At 44.2% G+C, this 22,754-nt stretch overlaps 4 protein-coding genes and 1 long non-coding RNA gene across 5 annotated transcripts; 4 read left to right on the plus strand and 1 right to left on the minus strand.

Annotated features, from left to right (window-relative positions):
* Nucleotides 1-6,564: 6,564 nt before the first annotated feature.
* On the minus strand, nucleotides 6,565-10,111 carry LOC112890602 (KDEL-tailed cysteine endopeptidase CEP1-like). The gene is made up of 2 exons (XM_025957465.1): nucleotides 10,045-10,111; nucleotides 6,565-7,094 (listed from the first exon to the last, which is right to left on the minus strand). The coding sequence occupies exons 1-2, from the start codon at nucleotides 10,109-10,111 to the stop codon at nucleotides 6,565-6,567; spliced, it is 597 nt and encodes a 198-aa protein (XP_025813250.1).
* Nucleotides 9,524-19,416, plus strand: LOC112890604 (replication protein A 70 kDa DNA-binding subunit D-like; the record flags this gene model as incomplete). The annotated part of the gene is made up of 13 exons (XM_025957467.1): nucleotides 9,524-10,000; nucleotides 10,086-10,185; nucleotides 10,259-10,334; nucleotides 11,123-11,209; nucleotides 11,470-11,550; nucleotides 17,276-17,419; nucleotides 17,589-17,862; nucleotides 17,942-18,059; nucleotides 18,161-18,273; nucleotides 18,347-18,428; nucleotides 18,529-18,652; nucleotides 18,735-18,889; nucleotides 18,987-19,416. Coding segments are annotated over exons 6-13 (1,440 nt in total), but the record flags the coding sequence as incomplete, so codon positions are not given.
* LOC112890603 lies at nucleotides 11,954-13,385 on the plus strand. The gene is made up of 7 exons (XM_025957466.1): nucleotides 11,954-11,973; nucleotides 12,078-12,188; nucleotides 12,279-12,392; nucleotides 12,486-12,551; nucleotides 12,638-12,772; nucleotides 13,133-13,233; nucleotides 13,371-13,385. Exons 2-7 carry the CDS (start codon nucleotides 12,098-12,100, stop codon nucleotides 13,383-13,385), a joined length of 522 nt encoding a protein of 173 aa, XP_025813251.1. The 5' UTR covers nucleotides 11,954-11,973; nucleotides 12,078-12,097.
* On the plus strand, nucleotides 19,417-20,964 carry LOC112889683. The gene is made up of 3 exons (XR_003228148.1): nucleotides 19,417-19,511; nucleotides 19,603-19,707; nucleotides 20,550-20,964. It is a non-coding gene; the product is annotated as an uncharacterized LOC112889683 (long non-coding RNA).
* Nucleotides 20,965-21,520: 556 nt separating this feature from the next.
* On the plus strand, nucleotides 21,521-22,216 carry LOC112890605 (oryzain alpha chain-like). Its single transcript, XM_025957468.1, has one exon. It carries the CDS (start codon nucleotides 21,521-21,523, stop codon nucleotides 22,214-22,216), a length of 696 nt encoding a protein of 231 aa, XP_025813253.1.
* The last annotated feature ends 538 nt before the right edge of the window (nucleotides 22,217-22,754 follow it).

Genomic DNA, 22,754 nt, shown 5'->3' on the forward strand with positions numbered 1-22,754 from the left:
AACACCATGCAAACGCACAACCTCATGAAAGAACAAATCAGCAACATGTGGAGCATTATCGGTCTTGTGACAGGGTATAAAATGTGCCATTTTAGAGAAACGATCAACAACCACAAAGACACTATCCCTCCCCCTCTTTGTTCGAGGCAATCCTAAAACAAAGTCCATAGAAATATCCTCCCAAGGTGCACGAGGAACAGGAAGAGGCATATAAAGACCATGTGGGTTAAGTCGAGACTTAGCTTTGTTGCAAGTGGTACAATGCGAGACGTAGCGCTCCACATCATGCCGCATCCGTGGCCAAAAGAAGTGAGCGGCCAGCACGTCCTCCGTCTTTTTAACACCAAAATATCCCATCAAACCACCACCATGCGCTTCCTGCAACAGCAAAAGACGAATGGAGCTAGCTGGAACACACAGCTTGTTAGCACGGTAGAGAAGGCCTTCACGCAGCAGAAATTTTTGCCACGTTCTTCCCTCTCTACAATTTTCAAAAGCATCTTTGAAGTCCAAATCAGTAGCATATAATCCTTTTATGGTCTCTAAACCAAAGATTTTATGAGAAAGTTGGGATAGCATGGTATAACGTCTAGATAAAGCATCGGCGATCACGTTGTCTTTTCCTTTCTTATGTTTAATGATGTAAGGAAAGGACTCTATGAACTCAATCCATTTAGCATGATGTTTAATTTGTTCAGATTCGCTTGTCCTTTAAGGTACTTCAAAGATTCATGATCCGAATGTATGACAAATTCTTTAGACCACAGGTAATGTTGCCAAGTTTGTAAAACTCGCACTAAAGCATAAAGTTCTTTGTCATATGTGGAATAATTCAGCAAAGGACCATGCAATTTTTCACTAAAGAAGGCAACAGGTTTACCTCCTTGTATGAGCACTCCTCCAATGCCAATCCTGCTTGCATCATACTCAAGCTCGAAGGTCTTCTCAAAATCAGGAAGTTGCAGCAATGGTACTTGTGTGAGCTTCGACTTGAGAGCATCAAAAGCCTGTTGTTGTGCTGGTCCCCATCGAAACGGCACTCCATTCTTTGTCAACTCGTGGAGAGGTGCTGCAATGGTGCTAAAATCCTGCACGAAACGCCGGTAAATACCTGCAAGACCAAGAAAACTTCGAACCTGCGTGACCGTAGTCGGAAGTGGCCAGCTTGTGATGGCAACAATCTTTGCCTCGTCCACCTCAATGCCCTGCGATGTAACAACATACCCAAGAAAAGACACACAATTGGTGCAAAAGGTGCACTTCTCAAGGTTACCAAATAAACGTGCATCGCGCAAGACAGTAAAAACAGCACGCAAATGTTCAATATGTGCATCATAAGCCTTGCTGTAAATATGGATATCATCAAATAAACCACCACAAATTTTCCAATGAAAGCACGTAAAACCTTGTTCATCAACCTCATGAAAGTGCTGGGAGCATTAGTTAAACCAAAAGGCATGACTAACCATTCATAAAGACCGAACTTAGTTTTAAAGGTAGTTTTCCATTCATCCCCTAAAGCCATACGAATCTGATGATATCCACTACGTAAATCAATCTTGGAGAAAATAACAGAACCACTCAACTCATCAAGCATGTCATCCAATCGAGGAATAGGATAACGATATCGAATGGTAATATTATTGATGGCTCTACAATCAACACACATGCGCCAAGTGCCATCTTTCTTAGGAACCAAAAGAACAGGAACAGAACAAGGACTAAGGCTCTCACGAATGTACCCGCGGTCCAAAAGATCTTGGACTTGTCGCTGAATTTCCTTAGTCTCGTTGGGGTTGGTCCTGTATGCGGCACGATTTGGCAAGCTCGCCCCTGGAATCAAATCAATCTTGTGTTCAATGCCTCGCACAGGTGGTAATCCGGGGGATATCTCCGATGGAAAGATATCCATATACTCCTGCAAAAGGTCAGCAACCGCAAGCGGCAAAGCAATGTACACGTCCTCAATGGAATATAAATCATGTTTGCACACTAAAGCATAGCAAGGTCCATTAGAGGCAGATAACTCATCAAGATCAGATTTAGTTGTAAGCAAAACAGGATTTTTTAACTTAATAGGTTGCTGATTTTTAGAATTGAAAACACCCGTTTGCTTAGCATTATTCTTTTTCTCATTCTCAAATTGCACAATTTCAGTGGGAGTCATTGGAAGCAACACAATTTTCTTGCCCTTATGCATGAGAGTATACTTATTAGATCTACCATGGTGAATAGTATCAGTATCGAACTCCCAAGGACGTCCCAACAAAAGAGAGCAAGCATCCATAGGCACCACATCAAAATCAGCAAAGTCATGGTAAGACCCAATTGAAAAATATATCCTTGCTGTTTTTGTTACCTTTACCTTACCGTTGTTGTTAAACCATTGAATGTGATAAGGATGCGGATGCTCCCGTGTGGCCAAGCCAAGCTTCTTGACCATCTCAACATTCACCAAATTGTTGCAGCTACCTCTGTCAATAATTGTATGCACACGGCAGTCCTTGACGATAAGAAACATGTTGAAAAGGTTGTGACGTTGACGATTGTCATCCTCTCCAACCGTGGCGCTCAAAACTCGGTGCACAATTAAGGACCTGTAGTTGTTAGTTGCAGATGTACCAAGGACCTCCTCAGCACCGTCATCGGAACCTGAAAGGTTAGCTGCAGTAATATCTTCATCTTCAATATCAGAAGCACTAACATACCCACCATCAGCAGTAACAATGATCGTCCGTTTGCTAGGGCAATCTCGCTGCATATGGCCAAACCCCTGGCAGCGATGGCACTTTATGTCGAAGGTGCGACCAGTGGGAGTGTTGGCCATCCTAGCTTTTGCTGCAACACCAGGAGGCGTCTGTGACTTGCTGCTGTCTTGTCCCCCCTGTGATGCGGAAGGTGCGGTGCTGCGTACAGCACCGGTGGAGGGAGGTGTGGCCGCACGTATGCTCGAGGAAGGTGCCGCTTTGGCTGACGCCGGAGTCTGCCGTGGTGTGAAGGTGTTGGTCCGCCGCTGTTGTTGGCGACCCTGCAATTCTTTTTCTGCCAACATAGCAAGTTGAAACAAGCGTTGGATAGAATGATATTCCTTATAATCAACTATGTCCTGGATCTCACGCCGCAAGCCTCCATAAAACCTAACAATCTGGTCTTCCTGATCCTCAACTACCCCACAACGAAGCATACTTTTCTGCAACTCTTGGTAGTACTCTTGGATAGACAAGTCACCTTGATCAAAGCGTTGTAATTTCTTACAAAGATCACGTCTATAAGATGGAGGAACAAACCTAGCGCGCATCTCTTCTTTTAATGTAGTCCATGTCTGTGGGGCATTATGTGCATTGACAAGTTCATTCAACCAAATGATGGCAAAATCTTTAAACTCCCTAGTGGCTTGTCTAACCCTATGACGCTCAGGAACAAGATGGGAGCTAAATTTTTGTTCTACCGTCATCTCCCAATCCAAGTAAGTCTCAGCATCATAGGATCCAAAGAACGGTGGTATAGAAAACTTAACCTTAGCATATGGATCATTATCTTGCTCCCATACCTTGACGATTACGTAGAAGGCGACGGCGCTGCTGTGCATCAACCTTGTCGTCGTCAAACTCGTCCTCTGTGTCATTGTGAGCACTACCGCCGGCAGCAGGGACGATGGGGGGTGGAGCATGGTGGTGAAAACGAGCCTCCACCGCGTCCAGCCGTCCGGCAAGCCCATCAACACTCGTATGAATCCTGTGAAAGGTGTTGTTTGTAGTAGTCTGGTACTTGTTGAAGGCGTCCGTCATCGCCCGCATCATATCTTTGAGTTCCATATGGGACACACACTCAGTATCGTCCGGAGGTGTAGAAGCAGAGGTGTCGTCCATCGGCTTCTTTCCTGTCATTGTTAGAACAAAACAGAAACCAAAGCAAAAAGGTTGTGAACCCTACGACTACACTCTCAGAAGTGGAAGTGGAGAACAAGCAGTAAGATGCGTCTTACCCTGCTCTTACAAGTGTCTTACCAGCACTGCAGGTGGCAAACGGTGACCAGGATGATAACACGTAGAACGTGGGTGTGATTGCAAAGGTTACCTGTTATGTTCGAGAGAAGGTGGAGCTTGGGAAGGCTCAATTGTAGTATATGTATGTGGCACACAAATTAGTAACAGATAGCAATGCTGAATAAGTGTCCAAAGAACTTGACCTAGTTGCTGGCTTAAAAATGTTGTAGAACAGTTGTGGAAACAAGCAAACAAGGAACAAGGATGAAAAATGATGAACACGAAGGAAGTATCAGCAAGTATCCAGCAGCACACATAGAAAACAGCACAATCTGCCCCCTGTTTTGGTTCTTAGGACAATTTTTTTATAATCTCCTCTCTGTTTTTTTTCTCTTTTTTTTTCACTCAGGGCACAAGGATAGAAAACAGCACCAAAGATCAGCTCAAACTGATAAGAAACATGATCGGTACAAATTCAGGAGCGTTAGGAAAAACTGACGGTGAAACTTCGGTGCTTGAATCAAGTGCATTCCTGAATTTTTTTAATTTTTTTGAGAATGCCAAACCCGGCGTAGCGGGGGAATCATATGTGCAATTTTTCGAGAGCTTTCCGGGAAAAAAATTCACCTCAATCAGAGTTCCGAGCGAAAAGTTATGCCCAATTTAAGGACCCTCAGAAGTAATCGGGTTCCCGTTCGGCAACTCGATAGAGGAAGTCGATGTAGGCGACGAAGAGCGTCAAAGAAGTCGAAGTGGTTGAAGAAAGTAGTCGAAGCTGTCGAAGGAAGTAGTCGAAGCTGTCAAAGAAAGTAGTCGAAGAGGTCGAAGGAAGTAGTCGAATACGACGAAGGAAGTATTCGTAGCAGTCAAAGAAAGTAGTCGAATCGGCGAAGGAAGTAGTCGAAAGCGACTCGGTGGATTGGTGGTGGAATTGTTTTGTTTTTGTTTTTCGTAGATGGCAGCGGATGGAAGAAACAAAATTGAACTAAAACAAATCTAAACCTGCAACAAAACTCAACCTAGGACACGAACTTAGAACTACGGACTCCAAAACTAATTCGTGCAAAAGGCTGAGCGAGGGTTGTAGGTCGGCAAATATGTTGTAATTGTGGCTTTTTGTGGACTATAGGACAGAAACAAAATGAATCTAAAAGGCACGATTATACCTCACGGGCAACCTGATAACTGATACCACTTGATAGAAGATGAGGCCCAATCTTTTCCGAGAGGTATGGTAAACTTGATTGGTGGAGAACTCGACGTTGATGATCCAAGGCTCCGAACGAACTGAACCTCGCAATCACTACAACACTGCTCTGTTGGTTATCACCCGTATCACACGAATGACCTCGCCACGAAGGCTTATCCCTGCAATTGCAATCAAGAACACAAGCAAAAACAGAAGATGCAATCAAACAAACTTGATTACGAGATGGGGTCTCACAAACCGAAGAATGGTGACACTGTTCAATGACAGATTGATTCTAAGCAAAACCCCAAAACCCTAATGTGGCGATGGCTACTGTATATAAAGTATTATGGGACGTGCAAGTCCTCTGGACGCAACCCTAAGGGTTTCCAACATGGTACATGGGCCAACGGCCCAACAGATGGTGAAACAGCACCCTGATAGATTCTGGATGCCCACTTGTATTGATGATTCCCGACGACTCAGAAGGAATTTTGAGGTGGGACCAGTGCCATTGGAAGCTCTATGAAATTCTGATTCCAACCATATATAGAACGTCCAAATCCGACTCCGTATGTAGCCAGGGCGTCAGTTTTGGTGAAGTCAGGTTCTGGAATTCGAAATGTAGTCGAAGTCAAGTTGGACTGAGACTCCTCCTTGGTGTGGACGTCCTAGCGCCTCCTCCTTGACTCCTTGCTGGTCCTCTCCATTATTCCTAATCAACAAAATATGCATGGCACCAAGCGTAAGTTCTGAAACATAATTGATAAGGTTAGAACGTACCTGGAGATCCAACTGTCGTGCACGTGCTCTAGTGATCGGTCCTTGCATTGTATGGAAAGGAGAGATGTCCTCATCAGATCATGTTTATAACTCCATGCAATCGATCTCGAATCCCTTTGATGGACTAGTCCCAACCCATCACGAGGTAAGAGCCACCCCTCTCGAGGACCCTGTAGTTATTTGTTCTAGGAAGGAAGAGGTAGCCGAAATTCCCCCATGATTGTCCCCAAGAATTCTTTAGACTGTAGAAGTCGTGGCCGTAACCCACGAGCAAGAGCTCCTGATCGTTCCAAGTTGCGCACCTACCCCAGTACATGTCGCCCGGGTAGTCCACGAACTCGGTGTTGTTCTCTCCGATGGAGATGGCGACGACGACGGGAGCGTAGGTAACTTGCGCCAGGCGCTCATACTCATTATGCGGCTCTAGCCAGCTCCACCCGATCATGGTCATGGTCATGCGCGGTGTGGTCCTAGCTAAGCACATACCATTCTCCTGCGGAAAAGGGTTATAAGGGTAGTTCTGCCGCGATGTGATGCCATTTTGCCACATAGTTGAAGGCGTTGATGGCTAATCCGCCTTTGTAGCCTTGGCTCCTGTGATCGCAGTCAACTAGCTCCTGCTGCAAAAGCTGCACTATCATGGCCACCCCTGATGGCGAGGTGGCTCTCGATCGCTGCCGTCGCGGCGAACGCCCAGCAGGAGCTGCAGAACCACTGGTTCCTGACTGGACCTAGGCACGGCTGGCCTTGGCATGTCGTGTTACGCCAGTCGATGTTGACCGGGAGCGTGAGGTTCCCGTCGCCGCCGTGCCTTTTGATGGGCACAAGTGCGAGGTTGCGGCGTCCCTCCGGAGTCATGCGACACCTGCACGCTTCAAGTTCTGCCCATATCGCGTCCGCGAAACCGTTGAGTCGCAGAGGCTCGTCTGCAACTCGAACAGTACTGGACGCGACGCGGTGCACCGTCTGGTTGAAGTTGGCGAAGCGGTGGACCTTCTCTTCTTGCTTGCGCGCTACTTTAAAGTGCTTGCACCAGCGCTTGTAAAGCTGCCTCACAACTTTCTCCGAGCTGGTGAACTTCAGGCCGGCGGCCGTCGCCGGCTCCAGCAATGCCAGCGCGAGCAAAATACGTAAAACTGAAAAGATATTGAACAATTTTGCATCACCGCTGGGCAGAATCAAAATACTTAAATAAAATACTTATGCATAACAAATTAATATCAACGTTGGTCAGAAATTAATTGCGTGCCTCAAAATAATAATTCTGAAATAAATTTCGCGTTGGCTCTATTTACTCAGAGATTTATCACTTAATTAACTAATCATGCAACTTATAATTTGATTAGCATAATTGAAATAAGAAAACATCAGCGCAAGCCCATCTCAATTTTTTTTATTGGTCTGCAGCTTAACAATTGAAATGGCCCGCCGTCGAGATGTATCTAACTGATTTATTCTCAAAGTTTACTGCCCAGGAAATCGGCTATGCGAAAAATGCTTCAGCAGCCCATTTCGCAGCTTACGGCCCGTCTGAATTTCGATGCATAGCAGCCTGCCACCCGCAGCTTATGGGAGCCCAGTCCGCAACCTACGACGGCCTGTTCTTAAGGCCTGTGCGAAGCAAGAGCTAGCGGCTCAGAAGACTCACTCGGCCTGCATGTGCACAGTGCCAAAAGCCTAAGTTACGCGCAAAAGCACACCACATGTCGGCAAAAATTGGAGACAATGCACATGCCATAATTGCCCTGCTTCATGTTGAAGTGTAGAATAATCTAGAACTAGATATTTTAGCATGGTAGAAATATAAGAAACTAGATAAGGATGAGGAGGGTTCTAGAGTTGGGATATTTTATATTGAAGGGTGTGCAAGTTGCCATATGGCAACACCACAATAATCATAAGCACCTATAAATAGAGGTGCTCCACTCCCTCCTACCTGATTTCTCGATAATGAGTGCGGCCAATTATTAGCATATACATGTAGAACGTAGTATAATTAATAAAGACCAGACAGCTGAGACATGGTCACTAAGAAAGAATCCATTGATAATTGAGACTTGGGGTATTTGAGTAATATACAAAATTATGTAATTGGGGAATTGGTGTAATAATATTGGAAATATGTATTTTTCATCTCCTAAGTATTTTGGAAGTGTCCCTCATGTTTTAATTAGTGCAAATCGATCCCATAATTTATTATATCGATGCACTAACCATCCCCATCTAACACTTTTTCCTGCAATATTTAGTCAGATACATTAAGCATTTTTACCGTTACCGTTTTGTCACTGTATATGTTAGACATAGATTTTTATACATATACATACTGAAGTGTGCAATCGGATTGTCTGTGGCGAGGGTGCTTCATCGAAGTGGTTTGGTGATGTTCGTGTCAAGTGATGGGCCGGCCTTTCTATACACCAGTCCGGAGTCACGTTGGGGAGTAGGTCATGCAACTACTGATGTACACATACATATACGGCGTGGCGTGCAATGGTGATCTATTTATTTTATACAATCATCAAAAGGGGAGGATCCATCAGAGACAAGAAACAATTTCATGGGCAAATCTTGACCTATTCCTATACCACATCATGGGCATGAGCCCGTAATTCATGGTTCAAAGCTAAGGAGTACCAGATGTTTGAACGCTTTTCGAGTACTTTGTACAGTGCGTTTTCGTTTAACCTGCAGTGGCAGATGATATGCGTTTCCATCAGTTGAGCAATACATTCAGCCTTTTTCACAAACTGAGTTATTGTCTTGGGAATTCATCAAATTGTATGTATACTTAAAGATGCAATATTTAGGGGTAAGTTTCTCACATGTCCAACATCTTGGCTTGCTGAACAATAAAGTACCACTAAATGCATCTTGCGAAGCCTGCGAGCCGAGCGGAGAAAAATTGCCATCCCGAGCCGAGCGCTGCTTGCGACGCCTGCGAGCCGACCCGGGTTGTAATACGGGGCGTGATCGCGATCACAGGTGGAGGATGTTTTTTTGGTCCACGTGTCTCACATCCGGAGTCATCCTGCAGGGGGGGGGGGGGGCGGGGGGTTTGGGGGGGTCTGCTGGACTCCTGCACCCAATTTTTTTCCCAAAATAATAAACCTTAGATCTTCAAACTCATGCTTTTTCTTGATGGTGTTAGGCTTGAGAAAAGTGCAGGATAACAGTTTTTGAACCAGGAAAATCAGGATCCCTTTTGCTAGTTTATGGGCATGGAGACGTGGTTTCAACCTTAAAATAGCAATAAATAGTTTTTGTAGTTTGTGGGCGTGGGGATGGACACGATGCACAGACAGCCGCTTGGAAGCTCTGCAATCTAATTGATTAAAGGCCCCTGCCCCTTGCCCTCACCAGAATGGGCCACATCATTCTTGCAGACGTGTTCAAACCGGAGAGGCGGAGAGACTCACGTGACGTTCAGCGGCAAGCAACACTCCGGGACAAGCAGGCCCATGGCCCAAGTTATTTTGCCCTCCCGTTCCGTCTTCCGTCAGCCCGTTACGTCCTAGGCGCCAGATCCGTTTAGCTCTTCTCCTCCCTCCGCCTCTGAGACTGGATCTCCTGTCAATCGTTTGGGACACCCGCCTCTACCATCAGCCAGTGCCGGCGATGCGTCTCCTGTGCCCGGCCGCACGTCGCGCAGCCGAGCCCCGCCTCCGGTTCTCCCTGGGGCTGCCGTTTCAGCCCCCGTACTTCGGTGCCGCGCGGCATCCCGTCGCTGACGCCGGCTCCCTTCCTCCCTGGCGCCGCCGTACGGAGCTCTGCCGTTCTCCGTCGCGCTCCGTTCCATGCCGGCTCCAGCGCGCTCCACGCGACCTACTGTGCGGGATTTCGGCTGTGAGTTGGTGACGCTTTTAATGTCGCACTTTCCCTCCACTCCCCATCCCGCGGAATAGTTGGAGGACGATGGCCACTCCTCCCGTACGGCCGTCCAAGTGACCGCACTCTGCCGATGGCCGTGGCTGACGTTTACACAGCCTCGTCGGGTCGGCCACAGTGCGCACCACCTCTCTTCCTTTATCTACTCCCTCTGGTAAGTTTTCTTCCCTCCTCCCCCATCCCGTAGCAACCTCATACATCTCTTTTCGCCATTGCCGTGTTCTGAAACTTGCAAGCAGTACCTCGCTACATCTCTTTTCGCCATTGCCGTGTTCTGAAACTATCGTGCTTGCCTGCGCCGCTTCCTCTCCATCTTCAACACCTCAAAGCACAACAACTGTAAGCCTTTTAAATATATCCCGTCCCCCTTGGTTCTTCTAATGCTTTGCTAATGTCTGATTGGTGCTTGTAGGTGTGGTGCCATGGCCATGTGGTCGGTGACATGAGCCCTCAGGAGCCTTCTCACCTGGTCTGACCTGATCAGGCAGGTATGTGGTCACTCTTATTTTAATGTCATGGTGGCCAGGGGCTTTCTCTTATATTTGGATATGTGGTGTCCTTCGTTAGTCCTCTTTTTCGCATTTTAGTGGTGCTCCTATGCTATATGACAGCCAAGAGTAGGCACATTTTCATGTTTTAGGGACTGGTATAGCTTCATTCTCTTGGTGCTGTTATGGATCCATGTTCTCGAAACTGTTGTTGCTTCGGCGTGCTTGGGATACCAATACCTTGTCTAACGAACACCTTTTATCCTTTTGGCATCTTAATGTCATTGTACTTGTGGATAGGGATTTGCTGCATGTCAGAATTGGTGCAGTGTTGTTTATTTTCGTTACAAGATACTTATAGAGTTTTTTGCATTGTAGATGAGGCGAGCTTTGAATGGCCAGCTGCAAACTTTTTTATTTATGCGCTCTGTTTCTGCTTTTGCATAGAATACATGTGCAGCTTTTTTTATTTGCACTTGGTGTTTCTGGTTCTGCTTAAGATACACCTGCACTAAAGAGACTCAATTGTATTTTGGTACCGCTGGTTCTGGTGTACTCAGCTCAGGTATTAGATGCTATTGCTGCACTGTGTGGTGTCTGCGAGGTAGGACAGATGACCTCTCAAATATGCTATAACACATGATCATGCTGATCGAGCATGGCTCCCCATATTAATACAGTTTCGACACGTTTGTGCTGTTCTCGTGAACATGTTGCTGCTTCATATCATCGTGATGACTTCGGTAAGATTGATACGTGGTTATTTATGTTCATCTTATCTTTTACAGGAAAGTATCTAGAAAACAGCTCAGGGGCTGCTCGGAAACACGTGTTCACCCGAATCACGAACCAGATCTATATTGTATATAAAGAAGGTAAATGATGATCTATTGTATTGTCTGCTGCATGTTTATGCATTTGCTTATAGCATCAATTTATCTGCTGCATGCTTATGCATATGCTTCTGCACTGATTTACTTGCTTTGAGGCATGCAGTTTGATGTTGGATAGCTTGGCTGTTCTTTTTTTTTTATTCTGAAAAAAGGGCCAAGGCTCTGTTTGCATGTTCTTTACTTGAATTGATACAATCTTTTTTAACCATTGTTTTGCTCATGCTCGTGTTGCTGGAATGCAGGCCTTTTGTTCCGAGCTTGTGGTTTAGGCTTCTCTTTTGCTACTGGTCCAAGTTAGCTAGGTGGGCGCTGCTCTTCATAAGGTGTGCCCTTATTTCCATGACCCCGTGATACTACCAAGGTTTATTTGCTATCTGTTGCCAGTGTGTTGATCTACTGTTCTCTTGGTCGTGATTTATGCTTTGTGATAATGTGGCCTGATGTGTTGTTTTATTGTCCTACGCTTATTTGGCTGTTTCATACTCCGTATTTTTTGTGGGGTTATCGATGGATATTACTCGTGTGCTGTTTTCAGATTGTTACATGTTATGGTGTTAAGAAAGAATATTTTTCAGTGTGATTTAAAAATTGCAGTCGTTGTTATGGTGTGGTTGGTTGGTTAGTTCTCATTACTGTTTGTGCTTTCTTAGCATTGTGCGGACTGGATTTTTGTATGGATGGTACAGCATGTGAACGGGTTGCCTGCTATCGTGAAAAGGCAAAGAAAAGACGACCTGATGCACGTGGTTCGTGTTTTTTTAAGGTTACCACTTTAATCGGCAGAAACGTAACCCTTTGCTTTTTGCTGTACGCATCTAATCATGCATTCATCCACCTTGTTTTACATTAGCCAGCAGTGAGTGCCCTTACATGGCTGATCAGCAAGAGACTTCTGCTCATGCAGTTGCCTCCCCGCAGCATGACAAAACTGATTGGCCGTTCGTTAGTCGAAAAAAAGCAGGTTGGTATGGATTACATCTCCGCTGATCGCCACGAATGATTGAACGATTGCCATAGTGATTACTACTTGCTGCGTCGTCGTCATACACAGGGCATCGGTCTGTGATGGACTTTCCTAGAGAAGTTGCCACCTCAAATAGACGTCATCGGCTCGATAGGATACGTCGTAGGATATTCACCGGTTCTTTGGTGTCTTCTACCAGTGGTGATTGTCTAAACCCCATAACATTTTAGCCTTTATTGCTTGGTGTTATGGTGCCATGATGTTGTCTTCTCTGCTTCATGTTCTGATCTGTAGTGACCTGCGATGTTACAACAACAGCAACACTTCCTCTTGATAGATCATACGTTGAGTCCCTGAAAGGTGCCTGCGTGCTTTCCCTCTGTTCTATGATAATTAAATGATCTGTTATTGTTCCTACAAAACAAATTTCTGTTGCGTGCCTGTAGAGAGCTATCCAGAGCGATCGTACTATGGTGGCCCGACACAAGAGTGCCCGTATTGTGGTGCTGTTTTTTGGTTCCAGGAGCGTGTGAAGAGTGCCTCCGCTGTCTCTCGGCGTAAAATTGTGTATAACCTTTGCTGTAGGGGAGGGAAAATCAATTTGGAGACTTATAAAAAGCCACCAGAGCCTCTATGTAGCCTTCTGCAATTTGATGGTGATGCACATTCAAAGCGGTTCTTACGTCAGATTCGATCCTACAATTCCCTTTTCGCATTCACCTCCCTAGGTGCATCTGTTGATAGGACGATAAACAATGGTACTGCACCTTATGTGTTCAAAATTAATGGAGTGGTTCATCATCATATTGGTACGTTGATGCCACCTCAAGGATCACGTCCTAAATTTGCACAACTCTACATACACGATACTGAAAATGAGGTACAAAATAGATTGAACGTGTTTGAAAATGATGATAACTGTCCTGATTGTCCTGATCCAGATATTGCTTTGTCGTTAATGAACATGCTAGACGAGCATAATCAACTTGTAAAGGCATTTCGATGTGCTAGAGAGCGCATAGAACAGGAAGGTGGTAAAGAGGTGACGCTCCGATTACTAGGCTGCAACACGACAAATAATGTTAAATATAATTTACCTTCGAGTGGTGAGATTGCTGCTATAATTGTGGGTGACTACTCGGCTGCTGAATACACTTATGATGTTCTTGTGCATGATAGGAAATATGGCCTTAAGCGTGTTTCCTGTCTGCATCCCTGTTATATAGCTTTGCAGTACCCATTGCTGTTTCCTTACGGAGAGCGTGGCTTCCATCTTGGTATTAAGTATTTGGATGTTGACGATGATGAAGGGAAAGGACGTAAATATGTCACGATGCTTGAGTTTGTTAGGTATCATGTACATTATAGATTGAATGTCCCAAACCCGTACACTTGCTATGGCAGGCTAAGCGATCAAATAGATGTCGATGCATATTCAACGATCGAAGGGTCTAGGCTACAATTCATAGCAGACCATCAAAAAGAGTTGCGATGTGAGACAGTTCAGGGAATAACAGATGCAATTGATAAGGGTTTAATTAGTGCTGATTCTGTTGGTGGTAGAATGATTGTGCCTCCCAGCTTTACTGGTGGTAGAAGGTATTATGTCATGAATTACCAAGATGCGATGGCCATCTGTAGAGTATTTGGCCCTCCTGACCTATTCGTGACTTTCACGTGCAACCCCAAGTGGAAAGAGATATCAGATGCATTGCGTTTTGAACCTGGACAGCAACCGTGTGACCGTTCTGAGTTGGTCGTTCGGGTGTTTCATATGAAAGTAGATGAGTTCATAGCTGATATTAGAGAAGGCAAAACATTTGGTCCTGTCCGTGCGGGTAAGATATGTTCTTAGCTGACATTGACCTTCCATATATGCATATTGTCACCTAATCTATTTTAGTTAAGACCTTATGTTTAGCCTCCTTTTGCAGTTCTATATACTGTTGAGTTCCAGAAGCGTGGCCTGCCCCATATTCATTGCCTTGTGTGGCTATCAAACACAGATTCAGAGTTCAACCCTTCCACTGTTGATAGTTTCATTTGTGCTGAAATCCCTGATATCAGCACTGATCCATTGGGCTACGCTTTAGTTGACGAATTCATGATACACGGCCCATGTGGTAATCACAACAAAAAGTGTCCATGTATGAAACGTGACAAATGTTCGAAGAATTATCCTAAATCATTTCAGGACGAAACCATTATAGATGATTTTGGATTTACGACCTACAAGAGACGTGATGATGGTAGGTGCGTTGTCAAGAACGGCATTAGATTAGATAACAAGAATGTCGTTCCATACAACATGCCACTGCTGAAGAAATATAATGCACATATTAATGTTGAATGGTGCAACAAGTCAAACATGATTAAATACCTCTTCAAGTATGTTACTAAAGGAAGCGATCGAGCGAAAGTATATTTTGAGGTTACTGCAAAAACATCAAATGCATCCCTTGGTCCTGAAATGGCCCCTTTGAATGAAATACAGGAATACATTGATGCGAGATACCTATCTACATGCGAGGCCCTATGGCGTATCTTTGAATTTGACATTCACTTCAGGATGCCTCCAGTGGAGCGATTGACTGTGCATCTTCCTGGTAGGAACTATGTGCGATATGAGCCAGGTGCTAACCTGACATCACTACTCGATAGTCCAGCAGCAAAAAGCACTATGTTAACTGAGTGGTTCGAGGCTAATTCAAAACATAGTGAAGGTAGGCACTTGACGTATTGTGATTTTCCAAAAGAGTGGTCTTGGGATAGTTCCAATCGATGTTGGCGGCAAAGAACACCGTGTGCAAAGATTGGCCGAATGTACTATGTGCATCCAACCGCTGGAGAGTTGTACTACCTACGCATGTTGCTAATGATAGTAAAAGGGGCAAAAAATTATGCTGATGTAAGGACATTTGATAACAGGGTATACAACACATTTCGAGAAGCATGTGAGGCACGGGGTCTTCTTGAGGGTGATAACGAATGGAACCTTTTATTCGATGAGGCAATAGTATCAGCATCTGCATATCAGTTGCGGCAATTGTTTGTTACTGTAGTATTGTACTGCTCTGTTGGCAATGTGCGTGCCTTGTTTGATAAATATTGGCTTTATTTTACGGATGATATACGACGTACACTGATAGATACGCTTGGAAATCCACACTACGTTGTCCCACATGAACAGCTCATGTCCTTGCTTATACAAAAACTGACACACGTCTTTGCTAATAGCGGTGGGAACATAAATGATTACGACCTGCCAAGATTCACGACACAATTTGATTGCATGAATGATAATAGATTAATCAACGATGAACTTGATGCTGAGCCTTTGCTGCTATCCATGCATGCTGCCTCATTAGTCTCACAGTTAAATGTTGACCAGAGAAATGTGTATGATACAATCACTAAGCGAGTTTTAGGTGGTTCTCCTGGATTTTTCTTTGTGTGTGGCCATGGTGGCACGGGTAAAACTTTTTTATGGAATGCTATACTCGCGAGTCTAAGGTCCGAAAAGAAAATAGTACTTGCGGTAGCATCGTCTGGCGTGGCTTCTCTGCTACTGCCTAAAGGGCGCACTGCACACTCTAGGTTTAAGATACCTTTCGACTTGAATGAGGCTGGTACATGTAGCGTGAAGAGGGGTACAATGCTTGCTGAGCTTATAAAGGTATCTGCCCTCATCATATGGGATGAAGCTCCCATGACACACCGACACTGCTTTGAGGCTTTAGATAGAACGATGCGAGATATTCTTTCAGAAGATAAACCTGCTAATGCGATAATTCCATTTGGTGGCAAGCCTGTTGTTCTTGGTGGCGATTTCCGTCAGATTTTACCAGTTGTACGCAAAGGATCACGATCTGTCATTGTTAATGCATCAATTACTAACTCTAAATTATGGCGGCATGTGGCTGTTTTGAAATTGCATATTAACATGCGACTCCATAACCCCTCTCTAGATGCAGTCAAACGTGCCAAGATTGAACAATTTAGCAATTGGACCTTATCTATTGGTGATGGTACTGCCCCCACTATCAGAAGGGGAGAGGAACGTGAGGCCTCTTGGGTCACGATTCCTGATGATTTGTTGATCCGTACTAACGGTAGCAAGATTGCTGCACTTGTGTTTGATGTATACACAGATTTCATTGCGAATTACAAAAATCCTGAATACCTGGCCACGCGTGCCATCGTCTATCCTAATAACCAAACAGTTGATGAGATAAACGATTACATTATTAAGATGCTCCCTGGAGATAGTGTGCAGTGCCTAAGTTGTGATACCATATCTAAATCATCTGAACATATGCCAGATTTTGATGTGTTGTACCCTACTGAGTTCTTGAATTCCATTAATGTCAACAATTTTCCTATACATAAACTGGTGCTTAAAAGGGGTGTCATTGTGATGTTACTGAGAAATCTTAATCAAACTATGGGCTTGTGTAATGGCATGCGACTTCTTGTCACTCGACTTGGACAACGTGTGTTGTGCTGCATAATACTGACGGGCTGCAAAGTCGGTGAAGAGGTTTTTATACCAAGGATTGCCCTTAACACAACAGATGTAAAGTGGCCATTCACACTGCAAAGAAGGCAGTTCCCAGTGCGGGTATGCTATGCAATGACAATAAATAAAAGCCAGGGGCAGACCCTATCAATAGTTGGCCTCTATCTCAAAAAGCCTGTTTTTACACATGGCCAACTTTATGTTGCTGTTTCAAGATCAACATCCAGAAGTGGCCTTAGAATTTTGATTGAAGATGACGATGGTTCATGTGGCTCGCAGACTCGAAATGTGGTTTATCGAGAGGTCCTTGATGCTGCTAATGCGGCGTCAGTTTAGCCCTCTTGCTATATACCAAGATATGCTTTGTACATATCTGGATGTGTAAATATGCTTCTGGAGTTTGTTCATCGCTACTGCTATTTTTTTTACTCTTTTGAGCTTAGTGGTGCAAAAAATGTATTTTGGTCATAAATGTGCGTGTCTACCTAATTGAACTTCCTTTTCATGTCCTGATATGTATGTACTCTTTTAATGAGACCTAAACACTCTCTTTCCATATTGGCAGATGGGAGACGTATCGATTGGTAGCCTAATGGTTGGAAACTATAGTGGGTGCTTGTGCATCCGTGCCTCAAGGATATGGGACTTCTATGATCCTCGTGATGAAACAAAGCTGCTGCATACTGATCTGGTGCTCATTGATAAAGAGGTATAGTTAAATTTGCCTACCTAACCATGCCTGATTGAACACGTGCTTACATTTTTTAATATGTTTCAATCGATGTACAACACTATGATCTGGTTTTGATCAAAGCTAAGCAGAGTATGTAGACTTAGTATAAATACCCCTTGAGACTAAATCTGGTTTATCTGTACAGGGAAATAGCATCCATGCACAGATCTACCCGCCAATAACTGAAATGTTCAAGCCTTTGATAAAAGAAGGAAGTGTTTACAATATCTCATTTATTCAGGTTAAAAAGTCAAACAGGATGTACAAGCCAGTTAAAAATGATATCATGATCAACTTTACAAGGTGGACCACAATGGAGGAGGTTGTTGAGGTCCCAACCGCTTTTCCTGTAATTACCTACTCCCTCACTCCCATAGACAAGCTCCCATCACATGTGGAGGATAGGGAGTACTTCACAGGTAAGTTTTGATACGGTGTGGTATTCTAGATATATACAAATGACTATAATTGATCATGCATTGCTGTTTCACAAATTAGATGTCATCGGCACAGTCACTGGGATCTCAGGTGTTTCACCGGTACGACCAAGATCACAACAGGCTGACACCTTGAAGAGAACCGTCACAATACGCAATGCAAGGTCAGCTGTACATGTCTGATTTTATTTGAAATGTAAATCAGTTTTACACCTATGCACGCATGTTGTGGTATGACTTTTGCTTTTGTATGAACAACAATGTTTCACTGGATGTTGTGCTTTATTTGGGGTGAGCGGGCCACTTCATTCCCAGCTGAACAATTGCACAAAGATGGACAGAACTCACCACAGATTGTAATCTTTGTTGGGACTCTTGTTAGGAGCTATGCTGGTATGTATAAGTACACACAATGTGTTAGCTCCTATCATATTCTTATGTTCAAACCAATATGCTACTTTTTCAGATAAAGTATCCTTGTCTGGTGGGTCATCGTGCAAATGGTACATCAACCCTGAAGTTCCTGAAGCAGAGAACCTTTTGGCCAGGTGATGTACTCATCTGAAAATTTATTGCTACAGTTACCAGTTGTACTCATAATCTCATATGCATACATACTGACAAACTACCGACATCTTTTCTGACCAGTGTGAGAATCATGCATCAGCCAGTTACACTAGCTCAGCAACTAGCTTACAATGAGCCCAATACTTTTGTTGCTGAACACAGAAAAATCTCTGATATCAAGTACCTCCACCCGTTCACGAACAAGGTTATTCTTCTGATACTGCAATCCATTACTCTATGCTGAGCTGACCATACAAAACTACTTACTTGCCTTATATATGATACAGAAAACGGAATGGCTGGTCACAGTTAAGGTAATGAAGATTGATAAGTCATGGTGGTATAACTCATGCAAAAAGTGTCTCAAAACAGCCAAGCCTCATGGCAACACCTACAAGTGCACTAATCACACATGCAACACCATTGGCGTGATTAACCCAAGGTAAAGATTGCACCTACTACGTTATATTACTTTTCTGCTTGTTCCTAGGCAAATTACGCTACATATGGGTTTGTTAATCGATTCTTCCTCACTATAGGTACAAACTCGCCATCACTGCTGGAGACGAGACAGGCGACACTGAATTTATCTTGTTTGGACGCATTGCACAACGCCTCATAAAAAGGACAGTTGATGCTCTCATCGCTGACAATCCACCTGGATTTATCCCAGATGAAATCACGAGACTGCTAGAGAAGGTTTTCACATTCAATGTCAGCTTCACAGAGAACACGATTAGTTCTGGGAATGTCTCTTTCCAAGTCAATGCCATTGTAGCAGAGATTGATGATGGGAATCCCCTTCCACTGATGCCGATAGGGTCACAATCATCATCACTTGTGCTCTCTCAAAGTGCAGGCAGTAGTGTGCAAGCCACTCCAGAAAAAGATATCACCTTCACTTTGACTTCACCAGCCACTAGAACCAAACGAGCAAGATCACCTGCAGCATTGCAGGACACTGAGAGCAGCAGCCTTATAAATATGGTAGGGCCTGTTGCTACATCACCCGTTATAACAGGCTGTTCTACCCGTGAAACAGAGCATAGTGCCACCCAAAAAAGGTCAGCATCGTGTATGGTTGGTTTCTTAATTTATTTCAGTTTCATATCACATGCACGTGTATGTCTATATAATGTAGCGGCTTACTTTTAGGGCTCGTGCGACACCTGGAAAAAAAACAGCAAAAAGGCTTTTTGCGGATGAGGATGCCAAGAAAGATGATAAGGATTATTCTTCAGCTGCCACTTCTGAGACTAGGTACCTTCCTACTTGCATTCTTCAGTTGAATAGAAAGTTGTTTCTGGATATAATTAAACAATTGTGATAGTTAAGTGCCGACTGTTGCCTTTGCTAGACCCATCCTCTTAGAGAAATGTACAGAACTTAATAATTGAGTTGGCACAATTAATGTCAACAAATTACGCATATAACTCTGCTCTACAACTACTAAATAATGTGGCATGGTACCCTGGTTATTAGAAACCAAGTAGAGCTTGATTGATAGCTTCTTAGATAACCTGGGTTAGCTAAGCATGTGTTCTTCTTTCCTTCTATTATGATGTGCGATATAAATTTTCTACGAACTATATATTCTGGCCTTTTCTGTTTGTTTTCAATTATGGTGAATAATTGTACTGCAAGGAACGGTTTAAAACAAATATAAGGGATTATATGATAACAGGTAAAATACTTTGTTTGTCAGGAAGTTATGTTAGTCACGTTTTTCCCTTGCCGGCTCTCATATGTTCCCTTTTTTTTTACCTTGATTGGCCTCTGCTTATACATACTGAGAATAATTATCTCTCCCTAGATAGAATTGATGTTGCTACATGTTTTTGAGTGCTAATTGTTAGAGCTGATAGGTGTCAAACATGAGTCAACAGATATTGACTTGCGGTTGCTGTTACAGGCAGAAAATGCAATTTATCCTGATATGCTATTTTCATTTGTATATATATAATTCCTATATAGTGAAGAAGTATCAATCCGCCGACAATTTGTCCTTGTAGTTGATTGTTTAAACAATTTAAAACTAAGTTGTGTTATGTCAATATCCGTTGTGCTGATTTAAACGTTCGTATTACACTTGTCTTTTACAGATCAGTTGAAGAAGATGCTTAATCGTAGGATATAAGACGCATGATCTGCTTTTGTGTATGTCGGAGGGATGTACAGGAGATGTGTTCGTCAGTTGTTGAGTTTGGCATCGAACTGCTAATGTTCAACAAATTGGCCATTATGATGATCGTTTGCATTTTGAGATAATCATAACTCTGGATTGTATAATTTGCTCCTTCCTTTATCAGCATGACCTAATTTACTGCACTGTTAGATTATTTTGGATCAGCATCCTAATCTACCAACTAAATGTTTGGTGGCCATGAATTATGATCTTTTCATGTAATATATTGCTGGACAGAACCTTAATGGCTGCAGCGAAACTAAGATGTGTATTTGTATTGTAAGTTGCGTGTGCTTTAAACAAAAAGAGAGTTGTCATGTTATTTGTCTTTATTCTTCCCTTTTTTTATTTTTGAGCCTTCATTGGTTATGTGTGCTTTAAATTTGTTGGCATTGTTGATGTTAGAAACATAGAACCAAAAATGTTTTGCCATGTGTATTTCCTGGCTCTTTTTTATGAGTTCTCAACCAATAGTATCCATGCGTCTGTCATTTTTATTTTTATTCTCCCTTCTTTCTTTGCTGGAGATATGTCAAACACTATGCTTGACTCTTATCTACAATGGTCTTCTGTATGATAAAGTGTTAATGTAACAAGAATGTTGCAACACTTCTAAGCTGATATAGTTTATCATACATTTAGTCACTGCAAGGCGCGCCCAATAGTCTAGTAAATAGCAAAAATACACACAACAGAACAGCTCAAGTGTTCCACGTGTCCTTTGGGTGCGTTTCTGGTGTTCATCTTCTTCGTCTCGCTACCTCGCCGTCTGCCGATCCGATCCGAGGGTAACAAGCACAGCTCATTGGTTATAAAGCTAAGGTGATCTAATTGCTCTTCCACTCTCTCCGGCCCATCCCTCATCGTCATCGTTGGCAATGACACAGGATGGGGCGGGGCTCCACGGTTGCTCTCGCGGCGGCGGCGGCGGCACTGCTAGTGTCGCTGCCGATGCTGCTGCTAGTGTCGCTGCCGGCCGCGGACCTGCTGCCGTCCGCGGACCCGTACGAGCAGGAGAGCCGTCGGGTGTTCGTGGAGTGGAAGCTCAAGAACGGGAAGACTTATACGTACGCCGGCAAGGAGGAGTGTCGGTACGCGGTGTTCAAGGAGACTCGCCGCCGCGTCGCCTGGAACTGGGCTGCCTGGGATAGGGCCGCTGGGCCGACATCATCTCGCCTCAATGGTTTCACTGCCAACTCCATTGAGGAGATGTACTTTGGCCTCCTCGGGCCCAGGGTCGCAAAGCAGGAGGAGTACGAGCAGGAGACCCGCCGGATGTTCGTGTTTTGGAAGGCCAAGTACGGCAAGACCTACAGAGACATCGGCGAGGAGAGGTGCCGGTACAGGTTGATCAAGGGAAACTGCCGTGTCGTCGTCCGGCTCAACGCCGCCACCGAGCAAGACGTGTACGGCCTCAACCAATTCGGCGACCTCACCAACGAGGAGGTCCAGCAACGCTGCTACCCGGAGACGGACAGAGAGCTGAGCACTAGGTGCCAAGCCGCCGTCCTCGACCCGGGCTCGAGCACTGTCCGCATCTGCGAGAGGCTGATTTCGTACATGGTAATCATCTTGCATTTCTAGCTGTTTTTAGTTTCTTTATTATCATTAATTATATTGTTGTTTCTATAATTACATGCGGTTGTGTCGGTGTTTTACCGGCTGCCCACCGAGGGGTATACTCAAGGTGGTAGGTTTTAGGTAGGGTGATACCGAGATCAGGAGCTCGAAGGTGCAAGCAACACAAGGTTTAGACAGGTTCGGGCTGCGATGTGCGTAACACCCTACGTCCTGTTTGGTGGTTTGTATTGTCTAGGGTTTGATGATCTGTTTTGAAGGGGTCCCTGCCCTCCCTTATATACCTGAGGAGGCAGGGTTACAAGAATCCTAGCCCGATACAAGCTTGAGAATCTACTCGAGTAGATTCCTTCTGAACCGACTAGTTTCTACCTCGTATGCGGGTAGATTATCCTACAGATAGAGTATAGGACAGCGCCCTATCTCTTATTTCCTGTTTAAACTACGTTATATACCCAGCCCCGTAGCCCCGGGTCTGACAGGTTGATTACCATTTATTTGCATCAAATGGGTCCTCTAATTATGGATTTTGTTTGGTCGTTTC

Source organism: Panicum hallii, chromosome 4 (genome assembly GCF_002211085.1).
Source record: "Panicum hallii strain FIL2 chromosome 4, PHallii_v3.1, whole genome shotgun sequence".
NCBI lineage: Eukaryota > Viridiplantae > Streptophyta > Magnoliopsida > Poales > Poaceae > Panicum > Panicum hallii.

Bases quoted from the DNA above. Each gene is read 5' to 3' on its own strand.
- LOC112890602 (XM_025957465.1), bottom strand. From the start codon at position 10,111: ATGGCGAAAAGAGATGTAGCGAGGTACTGCTTGCAAGTTTCAGAACAC. The intron at 7,095-10,044 runs GTATGAGGTTGC...ATATCTTTTCAG, and splicing joins CGGCAATGGCGAAAAGAGAT to TTTTACGTATTTTGCTCGCG.
- LOC112890603 (XM_025957466.1), top strand. From the start codon at position 12,098: ATGGCTGATCAGCAAGAGACTTCTGCTCATGCAGTTGCCTCCCCGCAG. The intron at 12,393-12,485 runs GTGATTGTCTAA...TCTGATCTGTAG, and splicing joins TTTGGTGTCTTCTACCAGTG to TGACCTGCGATGTTACAACA. The intron at 12,773-13,132 runs GTAGGGGAGGGA...GTCCTGATCCAG, and splicing joins AATTGTGTATAACCTTTGCT to ATATTGCTTTGTCGTTAATG.
- LOC112890605 (XM_025957468.1), top strand. From the start codon at position 21,521: ATGGGGCGGGGCTCCACGGTTGCTCTCGCGGCGGCGGCGGCGGCACTG.